This window comes from Crocodylus siamensis, chromosome 4 (genome assembly GCF_052110815.1).
Source record: "Crocodylus siamensis isolate JL-2025a chromosome 4, ASM5211081v1, whole genome shotgun sequence".
Classification (NCBI taxonomy): Eukaryota; Metazoa; Chordata; order Crocodylia; family Crocodylidae; genus Crocodylus; species Crocodylus siamensis.
Window position 1 is genome coordinate 204,889,762 of NC_143398.1, and position 13,908 is coordinate 204,903,669.

The window sequence follows — 13,908 nt, forward strand, 5'->3', positions numbered from 1 at the left end:
AAACGGTGTCATCTCTGAAGCAAGAGTTGTAGACTTTTGCATTTCTGTTTTGTGAAATGCAAACATGCGAGGACTGAGCCTCGGGGCTGCCACGCCGCCAAGGGCAGGGCACGGCCGTGTGACCCGTCTGCCAGGTCAGGTAGGTGCCCGAGCTGGGGTAGTATCTGAGACCCACCGAGCAGGTTTTCCTCCTCAGACCACAACGGGAGACGGAGCAATGGCAGCGCTGTGCAGCTGCGGAAGGCAAGACCCGGAGACGCCGCTGTTAGCTCCAGTGTGTGAATCCCGTCCTCCTGCTCCCCTCACTCCGCCTCAGCGGCGTGTCCGAGCACCGTGCTCCGGGGAGCGGAGGATGGGAAACCAGAACAAATCCGGGGCCTCCCGGAGGTGCCACCCGCTGCCCGGGATCACTGTGAGGACCCAAGCGGGGACGACCCCAGGCTGGACTCGGGTCGGACCTGGCTGAACTCAGAGCCCGGACTAGCCCGGACAGCGGCCGCCCGGGCTCTGGCTGCGGATCCCGGCTCCGCTCCCCCCCGCTCAGCTGCGCTGCAGCGAGAGCACGAACATGGCACAAACACGGGTTTGTGTCACCCCCCGCAGCCCGGCTCCTTTCTGTGCCCCCCCCACCCAGCACGTGTCACATGCGAGGCGCCTCCCGCGTCCCGGGCTTGTGTGGCACCCGGGGGGGATGCAATGTGCCTGGGCACCTGATTGGCTGTTGCTAGGTGACGTCGCCTGCCCTCACGTGACCGGTGTTAAATGCCCGCCTGGCAGCATCCAGCGCTCCAGACAATCGTACAGCTGCTGGGGGCGTCGGGGCCGCCGCCGCCGCCGTCGCAGTCGCCCGGCGCCCGGGGAGCGTGGCCGGCGGATCATGCTGGCTCCTGCCGCAGCAGCGTGGGATTGCCAGTGACCTGCTCCTGCGGCCCCGCAAGGGCCCGCGGCTCGGACTCGTGCTGCTCGGGCTCCTCGTCTGTCCGTCTCTGTCTGGCGGCGGGAGGGGAGGAGCAGGATGACCGGGGTGTTTGATAGCCTGGTGTCAGACATGCACTCCAGCCAGATGAGCTCCGGCACCTACCACCAGCAGCACCAGCACGGCGGCCTGCACAAGTCCCAGGAGTCCCCCACCCTGCCCGTGTCCACGGCCACAGACAGCAGCTACTACACCAACCAGCAGCAGCACGGCGCGGGCGGCGGCGGGTCGCCCTACGCGCAGATGGGCTCGTACCAGTACCACGCCCCCGGCATCAACCCCGTCCCCTACGCCGCCAAGGCCGGCTACGACTTGGGCTACTCGGCCACTTACGGCTCCTACGGACCCTACGGGACCCGGGCTTCCCCGGCCACCGAGTCCGGTACGTTGTCCGCCTCCTCGGCCGCGCAAACGGGGGGTGGGAAGCGGCCCAGGGCTGCCGGCGGGGGCGGGGGCGGGGGCGGGGGGGAGCCGAGCAGGCCCCCGCCCCGTCTGCTCGCTCGGGCCGCCGGGGCCGGGGCCGGGGCCGCTGACCGCTCTCTCCGTTGCAGCAGAGAAGGAAGACTGCGAGCCCGAGGTCAGGATAGTGAACGGGAAGCCAAAGAAAGTGCGGAAGCCCCGGACCATCTACTCCAGCTTCCAGCTGGCCGCTCTGCAGCGGCGCTTCCAGAAGACGCAGTACCTGGCGCTGCCCGAGAGAGCGGAGCTGGCGGCCTCCCTAGGCCTCACCCAGACGCAGGTAAGGCCCCGGCGCTGACCCCGGCGCGCCCACACGGCCTGTCCCGGGAAGGGGCCCCGGCCCGCGGGAGGGGGCGGCCTGGACGGGCAGCCCTCGCCGCCCCTGCCCCGCGCCAGCAGCCTCAGCCCCGCTCTGTCCGTCCCCCCGCAGGTGAAGATCTGGTTCCAGAACCGCCGCTCCAAGTTCAAGAAGATGTGGAAGAGCGGCGAGATCCCGTCGGAGCAGCACCCGCGGCGCAGCGCCTCGCCGCCCTGCGCCTCGCCGCCCGCCTCCGCGCCGGCCTGGGACTTCGCCCCGCACCAGCGCCTGGCGGGCGGCGGCGGAGGCAGCGCGGGCTCCAGCCCCAGCAGCGGGGCGGCCGCCGCTTTCCTCGGGAACTACTCCTGGTACCACCAGGCCTCCAGCACCGCCTCCCCGGTCCTGCAGCCCGCGCAGCCCCCGCACCACCACCACCACCACAGCGCCGCGGTCGGCGCAGGGACGATTTTCTAACCGGGCGGCGCCGCGCCCCCAGCCCGAGCGGACTGAGCCACAGCCACCGGTGCCTCGGCGGAGAGAGGCGCGGGCCGGGCCGGGGGTCCCCGGCTCCCGGCACAGAGCCGCAGCGGTCCCCGCCCCCGCTTCTCCCCCCACCGGTGAAGGACTTGGTTCCTTTTATTTTTGTGATTTAAAAAAACAAACAAACCACAAAGTCTCTAGGTGCCTTGGCGGACGGACGTGACCTCATTTTGATGTTGGGAACAAACAAATACATAATTTTTATAAGTAGAATGGGGAAAAAAGCAGCCGCGAAACCTCCCGGGTTTAAATTATCTTTTTTATTTTATTTTATTTTATTTTATTTTTTTGCAGTGCGCGCAGGACGGGCCGCGGGCCCCGCTTGTAAATAAAGTTGTTTGTGCGGATCCCCCCTGGTTTCTTTGTATAACAAACGTCCCCCCCCCCCAGCAGCCCGGCCGGGTGGCCCCGGGGCTGTGCGGCGGGCGCGCTGCGGGCACGCGGAGCCGCCCCCCGGCTCGCCCCGCTCGCTCCGTGCCCCCCCGGCTGGCAGAGAAGCTACTGATCCTCCCCTCCCCCGGTCGTTGTTTAAGCCTTGCAGGGAAGCGGGTGTTACTTGGGTGGTTATTTATTACGAACACAAAAGCCTCTCGGTGTTTCTTTTACACGCAGAAGAAATTATTTAAATAAATTATTGTTTTCCTGGTACCTGTGCTGTATTTCCTTCCCCCACCCGCAGCCCGGAGCCAAGTCCCCTCCAGCAGCAGCCGCGTGTCCGCCCGCCGGGGAGAGGCTTGGCCCCAGCCCCAGCCCGGCGGCCCCCGTCCCCTCGGCCCCGACGGCCTGGGGCCGTGAATGACTCCGCCAGCTCCCAGCCGCCCGCCGCCTCCCCCGCCTGCTGGCGCCACAGACATTACCCGGCGCTGTGTCCCGCCGGCTCCCCGCGCCCCAGTGACAAGAGGCAACAGCGGCGGCGGCTCCGGCTCCGGCTCCGGCCCGCCCAGCGCTGCCCCCACACCGCGGCCTCAAGGGGCCCTTTGAGCTCTCGCAGCACCGGGGCGCGGGGCAGGGCGCGGGGGTGCCCTGCAAGGGGGGCGCAGCCCAGCTCCCGCGCCCGCGGGCCAGGCCACTCCCCGGGCCTCCCTGCGCGGCTCCCATGCCCCCCCGCGCGGGGTTGCTGCAGGCTCCGGGCGAGGCGGGACATGCGGGGCCGGCCGGAGGGCTCCCGGGCGGGGCGGCGGGCGGGGCGGGGCGGGCCTGCCGGGCACGGGCTCAGCCCCCGCCGCAGCTCGGCGCCGCACCGGGCGGCCCTGTGCCGGGGGCGGGGGGCAGGGGCTGCCGTCGGGGACACACAATGGCTGGCGGGACGGGACGGGACGGGGCCGGGGTTGCACCCACTGACACCAAGACACCAGTGACCGGCCCCCCGCCCCCCGCAGATCCCCGCCTGCTGCCAGGGCCGGGCACTGCGGGGTCCGAGCCCCGCGGCCGCCGCAAAAGTACCCCAGACATGCCGGGCAGCGCAGGGGCCGGGGCGGGCTGCCCGGGAGGCCCAGCGGGCTGCGGACGCGCGGCTGTCTCCCACGCACACCTCCAGGAGCGGGGACCAAGCAGCGGGACCAGCTGGGCGGACCCCAGCTGCTCCCTGAGGACAGCGGTCCGCTGCCCCCCGCCTCGCGGGGCCACCGGGGCCGCCGGCTCTGCCACTCCCGCCCCGCCCCGCCCTGGCCGCCGCTTGCGGGTCTGTGCGGGGCGGGGCGGCGCGGTGCCCGCAGGGCCGGTCCCGCGGGCCGGGAGCTCCGGGCTCGGGGCGCTGCCCGAGACCCTCGCCCGGCTGCGGCTCGAGTCAGCGCCTTCCCCGCCAGCCGGGGCCGGAGCCGGGGCCCGCGGGGCAGCAGCCGCCGCAGGGGTCTCCCGGGGCGCAGTCGCGGGCGGGCCGCTCCCGAAGCCGCCTCCGGGCTGCTGCTCGGGCCGTGGCGCGGCGGCCGCGCGTGGGCCCGGCGCGGGGCTGCCGCCTTTCCCAGGCCAAACGCCTCCAGGCGGGCACTTGGTGCGGGCGGCGCAGGGCCCGTCCCCTCGGCCGGGTCCCTTTCCACCCCGCGCCCCGTGGGCTCCGGCGCACCGCACCAGGGAGCCCCGCGCGGGCTGGGGCAGGGGCTGCGCCGGCGGGCACGGCAGGGCAGCAGGGGCCCCGGGCTCCTAGCCAGCCCGGGCGGCTTCTTGTGCCCGGCCCCCCGCACCTGCCTCCCCTTTCAGCCGCGGGGCAGAGCCGACGCGCAGCGGCCCCGGGAGCCACGGAGGGGAGGGGAGGGGAGGGGAGGGGCGCGGAGGGGGCTGGGGGAGCCCGGGAGGAAGGCAGAGGGTGGGAGGGAAGCGGGTGTAATTAACTTCCCCTGCTCTGTTCCCAGATGGAGTCCGGGGGGATGCAGCCCGGAAGGCACCTTAGCAAAGGGAATCGTCTCCTGGCACATTTGCTCGGGGCGCGCGGGGGAGGAGGGGGTGTTGCCCTAGGTAGGCAATTTACTCATTTGCCCCCGTTGAAAGAAAAAGCCCGAGAAATTCAATTAAAGCAGCTCTGGCAAAGGAGTTATTTGAGGCATGAATGTGTCCCCTAAAGCTGTAGCAATCATGTGGCATTAGACACTTCCGGAATCCTATAGCCAACTTGAAAAATCCCAGACCCCCTTTTTCCCTAATTTTTGCTCTGATCTGTAATTTTATCCACATTTGCACTAGTTTGAGCATTCTGGCTCTCCCATCTGAAAGCCTGCAATTACTATATAATTCTTCGCAATTTCACATGTCCTAATATGGACTGTAATTTTTGCGCAAGACAATTTCCTGCTATTTCAAGCATCAACATTGTCAAAGTTGTATGTACATAATAAATGGGAATATCAATGCATAGTTTTTAGCATAACATCTTGACTCCTCGATAATTATATCCGTTCGGAGCCTACGCAGAATTAGCCTGAATTGCATGGTAACTGCTGCTGCTTTAAAATTTTTAAAAATTACTCATAATTTTCCCAAAGATTACCAAGATCTCGAGTGCACAATGTCATCAGCGTAATGAAGAGTAAACATTTATGCTAATAATCTGCAATTTTTTTCATCAGCTATAAAGACAGAGGCTATATAGCAGAAAATTTCAGTCATATTCTGCAAGAGCGGAGCTGCAAAAAAGGCTCCCGCGCTCAGAGGCATGTTCATCTCTGGTGGATCTCAATCCACATTTGCACTCTCGGGATATTACTCTTGTGCTCGGCTTTTTTTTTCCCCCCACCCCACCGTCCTCTTTCTCCCTCAGTCTCTCCCGCCTGTAACTTTCCCGGCCAAAAGCCGCCTTCGACCCTTTGATTTGTTGTTAAAGCAAAGACTTGTGTCCAGATTAACGGCCACTGAGACTGCAGGTAAGGATGGCAACCCCGGGTCGTTTTTCTCAGGGGCGGATGACTGCGCCGTGTCGATAAGTTTCCCCGCTCGGGGAGCGGGAGGGTGGGGGAGTGATTATATATGCACCAACTAATTCTTCCATCAGAACTTCTTGTCACTTGTGTCAGGGTTGGGAAACCCGGGATGCTTTCCCCGAAGGCTGCGCGTGTGCCGCGGGGAGGGGGCTCGGGATGCCGCGCTCTGCTCGCCCCTCGTGGGCTCCGAGGCTGGGGTCTGCGGCGCGCCGGGGGCCGCGGCGGGCGGAGAGGCAGCGCTACCCCCGCGGGCAGGCTGCGGCGGGGCGGTGGGCGCGGGCTGCCGGCGGGCACACGCCATGTCTTTTGCTCCCACCTGTTTGACTCGGGAGGGCAGGGGGGTGGCTGGGACGGGCTAGCGGGGCTGTGTCGGTCGCGGGGTGTGCGGCGCTGCTTTGCGGGGTCTCTCGCCCGGTCCCCCCTGGCTGGAGCGCGTTCCCCGGGCGGGCTCGGGTGATTTTTCGGCTCGTTTTCCGCGCCGCGGTGGCTGCTCAGCACCCGGCCGGGCGCGGGGAGCACCGGGCAGAGGCAAACTTTTTCTCGCGCGTGAAACTTGCGAGAGAGACAGAGGACACGAGGCAGAGATCTGGTCTGGACAGAACGGGCATTTATTTTTACCCTGGCAGAGGAGAGGGAGGTGCAGAATGGCAACTGCTTCGGGCTCTGCGATCGGAAAATATTTCTAGATCCAGAGCCTGTGCTGTGCTCTGCAATTAGATTGACACATGTACAACATGCCCAGCCATTCAGGGGGTGCTGAAAGACACGCCAGAAGGGTTTTTTTTTTGTTGTTGTTGGTTTTTTTGTGTGTGGAAGATATTAAAGAGGTATCTGTTGTTTGGCAATTTTGCTAAGTCTGTCTTCATTACTTCAACATTGTGCATTTGCTAATTTGGAAGCCCCTTCCTATTGACAGTCCTGCTCCATACACCTGCAAGCAATTTGCAGAGCTCCAATATAGGAGAATTGCAGAGATGGCAACTCGCACCTATTTTATTTTATTTTTTTTCTTCCCTTTTCTCAATGCACAGCAAATTTGGCTTTCAGTGCGTTATCTCTTTTGTTAATGCAAAAAGATTCCCTGGGCGAAAAAATTGCTCATAATTACCAGAGAGATGGGGAAACTGCATTAGAATAAATAAACCTGAAATTACTGTAATTATGTTGTGTTTGATGGGCTCGGCTTGTAATCAAGAAGAGAATACAGTGAAATGATGCTGACCCTCTTGGGTTTGCAGCTGTACGCGCACTTTTGGGTCTTTTTTTGCAGAAAAGAGTCATTTTGATCATCATTAAGCTGTGTGTAACCTATTTCAGAAGTGTTTCAAAATGAGGGGCACATCCCCCCCACCACAAGGAAATAAGATAGATAGATAGATAGATAGATAGATAGATAGATAGATCTTAAAATTACATTTTGCCATTCAGGGCTCATCCATCAGGTTGTGTTTGCGGGATGACAATTGTTAAAGGCATAATATTCGGAATCAGGATTTAATCATTGTAATGAGGTATTGTTTCAATATAAGCACCTTTGGATTATTCATAGTTTAATTAATATCCTCATTATGAAAATCCCCGAATCAGATATTTGATGAACTACTTGTCAGCAACAAGGCAGAATTAATTAGGCCTGTATTGAGATTAACATTTTCAAATGTTCAATTATAATAGACTTTAACTCAAGCCCGCCTCGTTGAGAGAAAACTAATAATTTCTCTATTTGAACTGTTAGCCGGGCGTTATTGAATTAGGAGCAGCTCGCGGAGATCCTGGCGCTCCAGCCGGCTTGACCGCTCGGCCCCGGGCCGAGCACAGCTGGGCCCGGGCGCGCCGCTCCGGGTCGGTGGCAGGGAAGGGAGCCCGGGGCTGCGCGAATCGCTCCCCAGGGCCGCCCGCACCTCATGTCCTCCGGCGCGTTCAGGCCACCCCTTAGTTTGCTCGCTCCTCGCCAGGGCTGGATGCATCCCACTGCCCTCTCCTCGCCGGCCTCCCCGCGCCAGCCCGGCCCCCCGGACAGAGCCTGCCTCGAGATCCGCACGCCGGGCGGCTCAGCCACACCGGGCGGCGGCCGAGCCCCGGCCCCGGCCGCTTCCACATCCCGCCCGGGACCCCCCTCCAGCCGGCTCCCAGCTCGGCGGGGACCCGCTGCGGCTCGCCCGTGTCCTGGCCGGGCTGCGCTGGGGCTGGGGGAGGGGCGGTCTCCCCCGGGGCTGCTCTCGCAATGCTCGGGAACATGCTCCTACATTTCCTGTCCTGACCGACGGGGTCCCCGAGGCCCACACAGGCTGCGGCGGAGCCGCGGAGGCACGGGCTGCGGGGCAGGGGGATCCTCCGCCTTGCGCTCGCCTCCGAGCCCCGGTGCCATCGGCGGACGTCTGTCCCCGACACGCTCCGATGTCGAAGCTGCGCACAGCAGCGCCCGCGGGGCTCCGCGCCGCCCCCGCCTGCCCCCTCGGGGACCCGTCGGGGCTGGCCGCAGCCGGGCCCTCCCCGCCGGCCTGGCCGGGAGCCCGGGGCTGGCGGCTCTCGGCTCGACGCGCCCGTGCCAGGCCCCGCTCGGGCTCCCGCCAAAGCCGGCGGCCCCGGGGCCAAGGCTGTCCAGCCGCGGGCAGCCCGCGGGGCAGGGCCGAGGGCTGTGGCCGCAGCCCCCTTTGCAAGGATCAGGCCATGGTGCCGGGAGAGAGCCGGGGCCAGGGCCGGGGCCGGGCAGGCAGGGAGGAGAGCTCTCCCCTGTGGCACCGCGATGTCCGGCGAGCGCCGCCGGAGCCCGGCCGGGGAGACGTGGTCCCTCGGAGGACCCTCTCCCGCGACCGCCCCAGCAAAAGGCCCGGCCGGGAGGAGTGCGGCAGAGGGTGCGGTGCCCTGGCGGGGGGCGCCTGCTCCCGGGCACAAACAGCACACGCGGCGGCTCTTGTTCCAAACCATAATTTTACTGTCTCAAAGAAACTTTCGAACTTATGTACAAAGAGTGGCGGGGCGTCCCCCCGGTACAAAGCAATAAGTTAACATTCTCAATATAAAACTAAACTTTGACATATAGACACTAAACACAGCTGAGCTCAGTTTATCACATCTTCCGAATTTCACAAGTAAAATGTCAAGATCTCAGTTCACAAAGCATCAGGTTTTACAGCCACACGAAACGGAACGGAAAAAAGGCTAAATTTGTGCAACATGTTTACAGAACAATAATAATAATAATAATAATTAAGAATAAAATATGTACAGCGATCCGATCCTGCACTTGGCTATGTGCACGTCCACTCCAGGGTGAGATCTGCCTGGTAAAGCCTCTTGGGATTTCGTTTAAAGCTGCGTTGTGCCACGTTAGAGACATCTGGCCTCTCTTCTTTCCCTGCCACCCCTTCCCACTTGCTGAGAACAGGGAACGAAAGGTTGTTTCCTTGTCGTGTTCTGTTTCGTTTTTGCTTTACACGAAGGGCAGCGCGCAGGAGCCGCCACCATCCCGCCTCCAGACTCAACACTGGGCATCTCTCGTCTTTGTTAAGTCACAGCGGATGTGTGAAAACGCCAACCACTCGGACCAGACCTCTCCGCGCCGGCAAAGTAGAAAAGTGATTGTAAAAGTTAAAAATCGCATCCTTCTTTTTGTTGGGGTTCGTGTGTGTGTGTGTGTTTGTTTCTGTCTTTAAAGTAAAATGTGCGTTGAAACAGTGCACTCTGCGAACCAGACAGTCCAGGTTGTTCCTAGCACTCTGATAGTGGTAATTTAAGTCAATAAATAAAATCCCCTTCTTCCCCTTTAACAACAACAAAAAAATTTACACAGATGAATAGTGAAAATTACAGGAAAATGTCAAGGGGGAAAAAAAATCTCTGGCGATAGTACGGGTTGTTTCCCCCTGCTATAAGGAGGCCGGAGGAGTGGGGGACCTACATTTCATCAGACACAGACAGACACACAGGACAGAGGAGAGCTTTTTTTTTTGTTCCCTACAAACATGTTTGTTGTGATTGTCCCACAAAGCCGAGGTCGGGGATCCGCTCTGCTCCCAGGCTGTTCTCCGGCTGATCTAATGGAGCCCGGCGGCTGCTCTGTCAGCTGTCAGCAGTTGGGAACCAGCCCCGCATCGCATCTGTGCTTGTCTGCCCCGCGCTCGAGTGCAGCGAGTCAATGGCTCTCTGGGAAGAGAGCTCGGGTGTGTGTGTTTCCCTTTCCCCCCTCTCTCGCTTTGCCTTTGTCTTTCTTTCCTTTGTTTGTGAATGGGTTTTGTTTTTTGTTCCTGGACCAACAGTTGTGCGTGCGCTGGGGAACCCGGCGGTGCTCACATCAGCTGAGGTTGCTGCATGGCTTCTTGGTGGGCGGACGGGTACCAGGACGTGTAGCTGGGGATGTAGGTGCCCGGGGCGCCCGTGGAGGCCTTACCCGAGGACGAGCTGGTGTTCCACACCGGGGGCACCGGGGGCGAGCTGGCCGACAGAGCCCTGCCGTTGGCCAGGGCGCTGCTCTCCAAGGCCGCCCCTCCCTGCTTCATCAGCTTCTTGAATTTGGAGCGCTTGTTCTGGAACCAGATCTTCACCTGCAAGGGGAGGAAGCGTCACCGGCTGCCAGGGCAGGGCAGGGCAGGGCAGGGGTACGGGGACCTCTCGCCCGCCCGGAGCCCTTGTGGTTTCTCCCCACTCCCGCCCAGTCCCGCAGCCAAAACCCGCCGGCTCCGGACGGCGCGGCCCAGCCGATCGCCCGGGCTCGGGCAACGTGTCCCGCACTGAGCTGTCCAAGCGCGGGGACCGGTCCCGGGCGCCCCCCTCGCAGCCGGCGGGAGATGCCCGCGCTGCCCCGGCGGTGGAGGCAGGAGGGCCGGGCACCGTCCTGCCGGCCGGCCCGGGCCCCGCGGCTCCCCCCTCGCCAGGTGCGGCAGGGCGGGCTGCGGGCACCGGCGGGGGCGGCAGGAGCTCCGTCGCCCCGGGCAGCGGGAGAGGGGAGGCGGGAGCAGACGCCGCCGTACCTGTGTCTGGGTGAGTCCCAGCGAGGCGGCGAGCTCGGCTCGCTCGGGCAGAGCCAGGTACTGAGTCTGCTGGAACCTCCTGTTGAGAGCCTGCAACTGCAGGCTGGAGTAAATAGTCCTGGGCTTGCGGATTTTTTTCCCTTTCCCGTTAAAGCGAACTTCCCCTCCTTCCACCACGGTGCTTTTCTCCGCTTCGGCCCCTGCAACCGCGAGCGAGAAGGAGTCACAAGAAAGCAACAGCAGCAGCAGCAACAACAACAATAACGATAATGAGAAGGGAGAAAAGCAAAGTGAGGATCAAGTAACGCTAACAAAGGCTGCGGGCGATGATGGCAGCCCAGGCTCCTTCCCCGAGAAAGTTTGCTATTTTTACAGGCTGCAGTTTAGGTTTAATTACCCTTAATTGCATACATTGTTTATAGCGCTACGCAATAAATAATTACGAAGACTAATACGTGCACATCTGGGTTGATTTCTTTTCCAGCCGGGCATTGTGTGCTGCTGTGTACTGATCCCCTCTGATCCTCCAGCCTTTCCAGACTGGTATTTTTCGTAATTTCATTTTATTTTCCCTAGGTATATTTTGAGCCGAGAAACCTCCCTCCCGCCTACCCTCCCCCTCCCCCCAGGTCCCCCCCCCCCTCCCCAAAGCCCAGTGCACCTACCTGTCTCCTCTAACCGGGTCTGAGTCAGGCTGGAGCTGTTGGGGTAGGATTGCACTGAACTGATGTAGGGGTTAGACGAGTGGCTGCTGACCGAGTTGACATAGGGGTAGCCCAGCGGTCTGGAGAAGGACGAAGCTGTGCTGTACGAGCTGTCAGGCTGAGAGTGGCCCGCTGAGTGTAAACAGTGCATGGAATAGTGTCCGTGGGACATGGGAGAAGGAGACATTTGCTGGCTGGGTGGCCCAAACTCCATAAAGACAGCCTTCCCCGAGACGGGGCTATTAAGACTCTCTGGCATGGTAGTCATGGTCATTTCTTGTCGCTTGGTCTGTGTGTGTGCTCGCTCTTCAGCTTGCCTTTTTGGGGTCTGTTGTGTTTCTCAGGACAGGAAAGAACCCAATTTAAGCAGAACAGGGCTTTTCACTTTCCATTCATAAGAAAATGGAGTTTGTCTCTTTGAAAAGTCTAAGCATGATGCTGTAGATCTACACAAACTCGCCTAAAAGCTTTGACTCAGCCAAGCCTATGAATATTCATGAGCTGGCGGAGCTGATTGGTCCGCCGTCTTGCATAATCGCTTTGGATTGGCCAAAGGCGCTCGGGGCTCGCCTGGACCCCAGTGAGCGCGGAGAGCTGGACGCGGCGAGCCGCGAGCCCCCGTGCCCCGCGGGCGACCCTCGGCGGCGGCCGGCCCCGGAGCCCCCCGGGCCGCCCCAGCCTGCGGGGGAGGGCCCGTCGGTTGCGGCGCGGCGCCCCCCAGCCCTCCCGCGGGGCAGCGGGCCGGGCCGAGCAGCTGCACAGGGCAGGCACGGCCCGACCCCGGCCCTGCCCTGCCCTGCCCGGGCCCGAGGGGGGATCCGCGCGGCCCTCCCGCTCGACGGACGGAGGTGCGCGGGGCCCTGCGCCGGTGGGCGCGCGCAACCCGTGTGCACGCACGTGCTCGTGTCCTCGCGCAGCCCGCGCGTGACCCCGGCTCGGGGCCGGGGCCTCGACGGCTGCGGGGGCCGCCTCCCCTCCGCTCCCCTCTCCTCCCCCGGCCTGCCGGGCGGTTGCTGCTTCCCCGCGTCGCGACGGCGAGAGGGAAGGGGCTGGGGAAAGTTCACACGTGCAGATGTATTAGTTACTGATTCATTTGATTAAATGCTAGTCTCAAGTGCTCTGATCCGCAGCTGAAGGCGGCCCCATTAGCATAACACTGATGTTTAATTTTCATACGCATAATTAGCCCGATATTTAACACTAATAGCAACACGCAGCCTCGCCGCGTTAAGCAACCGGGAGCCGATCTGGCCTGAGCTGAACTCTCTCGGGCGAGGCCCGCGCCGGGCGCGCGGTGCCAGGGGCTCGCCCGCAAACACGAGCGTGGCCCACCAGCCCGGGGGGCGCGGCGGCGGCGGCGGCGGCGGCGGCAGCTGCCGGGAGGGACGTCTCGCTCCGCGCGGCCGAGGGCGGCGGGGCCTGGCCGCTGTCCCCGCGCTCGGGGCCGCTCTTTGCTCGTGCTCCCGGCGCGGCTGAGCTGCTTCTCCGCGGAGCGGCGCGGACCTCCCGCGCGCAGCCACGTAAGTGACCCCCGGGGGCGGGGCGGACCGCGACGTGCAGCCGCGCAAGGCCGGGGCGGAGGCGGGGCGAAGCCCCCCGGGCAACAGCACGAGCTCCAGGTACCCCCGGCGCGCCGGCACCTGCTCCGGCCCGGCCGGGCTCCGCCTGCCCCAGCTGCGGGCGCGGAGTGTCCGCGCGTGGCGCCCGCCCCGTCCGCGGCCCTCGCGGGGGCTCGCCCGGCCCGCGGCCCCTCTGCTGCCGCCGGGCAGCGCTCGTGCCGCCGGGAGCAGCGGCCGCGGAGCCCGCAGCGAGCGCCTACAGGCCCAGCCCGACGCCCGAGCTGCACGAAGGCTGCGGCTCCTGGACGGCGCCCGGCTTCCCCCGCCGGCAGCGGGGCCCTGGGGCCGGGCCGTCCCCCAGGTGGGCAGGGCCGCGGGGCGCAGGAACAGCTCGGCCTCCACGTCTGTCCCCGCTGGCCAGACCCGGGCCCGCCTGTCCGCGCGGCTCCGCCCGGGCCCCGGGCTTCCGAGACCGCCCCCGACCCGGGTGTCCCCGTCGCCCCGCGGGACACAGACTCCCCGCCTCCAGACCTCCGGAGACCAAGTGCCTTTATTCCGCGCGGGAGGGCCGGGCCGGGCCGGGCCGCCCGCACTGCCTAGCCCCAGGCCCGCGGGCGACTCTAGGCTTCTTCCTGCACGTGCGTGAGGACCTCGGCTCCGCGCGGCGTCACCAGCACCGTGTGCTCGAACTGCGCCGACCTGCAACGCGCCGCGGCGGCGATTAGGGACAGAAGCGGCCGGCGCCTCCCGGCGCACTCGCCGCCCGCCCGGCCCCCGCCCCGCCCCGCCCCGCGGGCACCTCTTGTTGTCCAGGGACACCGCGGTCCACTTGTCCTCTAGGATCCTAAATTCAGGGCAGCCTTCCGTGATGATGGGCTCTGCGGCAGGGACAAGGGGGTGCACGTAGGTTACTACCCCGCTCCCGGCCCCGGGGCCCGAGCGCCCTCCTGCCCCCGCTGTCGGTGCTGCGCCCGGCCGCTCAGAGACGCGGC

General features: G+C 63.8%; 3 protein-coding genes and 1 long non-coding RNA gene across 6 annotated transcripts in view; 2 read left to right on the forward strand and 2 right to left on the reverse strand.

Annotated features, from left to right (window-relative positions):
* Positions 1-796: 796 nt before the first annotated feature.
* Positions 797-2,904, forward strand: DLX2 (distal-less homeobox 2). Of its 2 annotated transcripts, none has more exons than XM_090041248.1 (3): positions 797-1,358; positions 1,531-1,715; positions 1,866-2,904. In XM_090041248.1, exons 1-3 carry the CDS (start codon positions 1,016-1,018, stop codon positions 2,205-2,207), a joined length of 870 nt encoding a protein of 289 aa, XP_089897374.1. In that variant the 5' UTR covers positions 797-1,015; the 3' UTR covers positions 2,208-2,904. The 2 variants fall into 2 exon arrangements, with proteins under 2 accessions (XP_089897374.1, XP_089897373.1); XM_090041247.1 differs by having other exon boundaries at positions 1,528-1,715; positions 1,866-2,903.
* Positions 2,905-5,401: 2,497 nt separating this feature from the next.
* Positions 5,402-13,908, forward strand: part of LOC149867467 (uncharacterized) — a 54,960-nt gene continuing 46,453 nt past the window's right edge. Inside the window, exon 1 of the long non-coding RNA XR_016442060.1 lies at positions 5,402-5,626. This is a non-coding gene — a long non-coding RNA (uncharacterized LOC149867467). The remainder of the gene's footprint in view (positions 5,627-13,908) is intronic.
* Positions 8,646-12,449, reverse strand: DLX1 (distal-less homeobox 1). Its single transcript, XM_090045474.1, has 3 exons — positions 11,319-12,449; positions 10,654-10,853; positions 8,646-10,227 (listed from the first exon to the last, which is right to left on the reverse strand). The coding sequence occupies exons 1-3, from the start codon at positions 11,629-11,631 to the stop codon at positions 9,973-9,975; spliced, it is 768 nt and encodes a 255-aa protein (XP_089901600.1). The 5' UTR covers positions 11,632-12,449; the 3' UTR covers positions 8,646-9,972.
* The window catches only part of METAP1D (methionyl aminopeptidase type 1D, mitochondrial), a 59,292-nt gene continuing 58,832 nt past the window's right edge, over positions 13,449-13,908 (reverse strand). For both annotated transcript variants that reach the window (XM_090045473.1, XM_090045472.1), the window contains 2 exons: positions 13,716-13,794; positions 13,449-13,615 (listed from right to left, as the gene is read on the reverse strand). In XM_090045473.1, the coding sequence (XP_089901599.1) occupies positions 13,537-13,615; positions 13,716-13,794 (158 nt within the window). In that variant the 3' untranslated portion in view covers positions 13,449-13,536. The remainder of the gene's footprint in view (positions 13,616-13,715; positions 13,795-13,908) is intronic.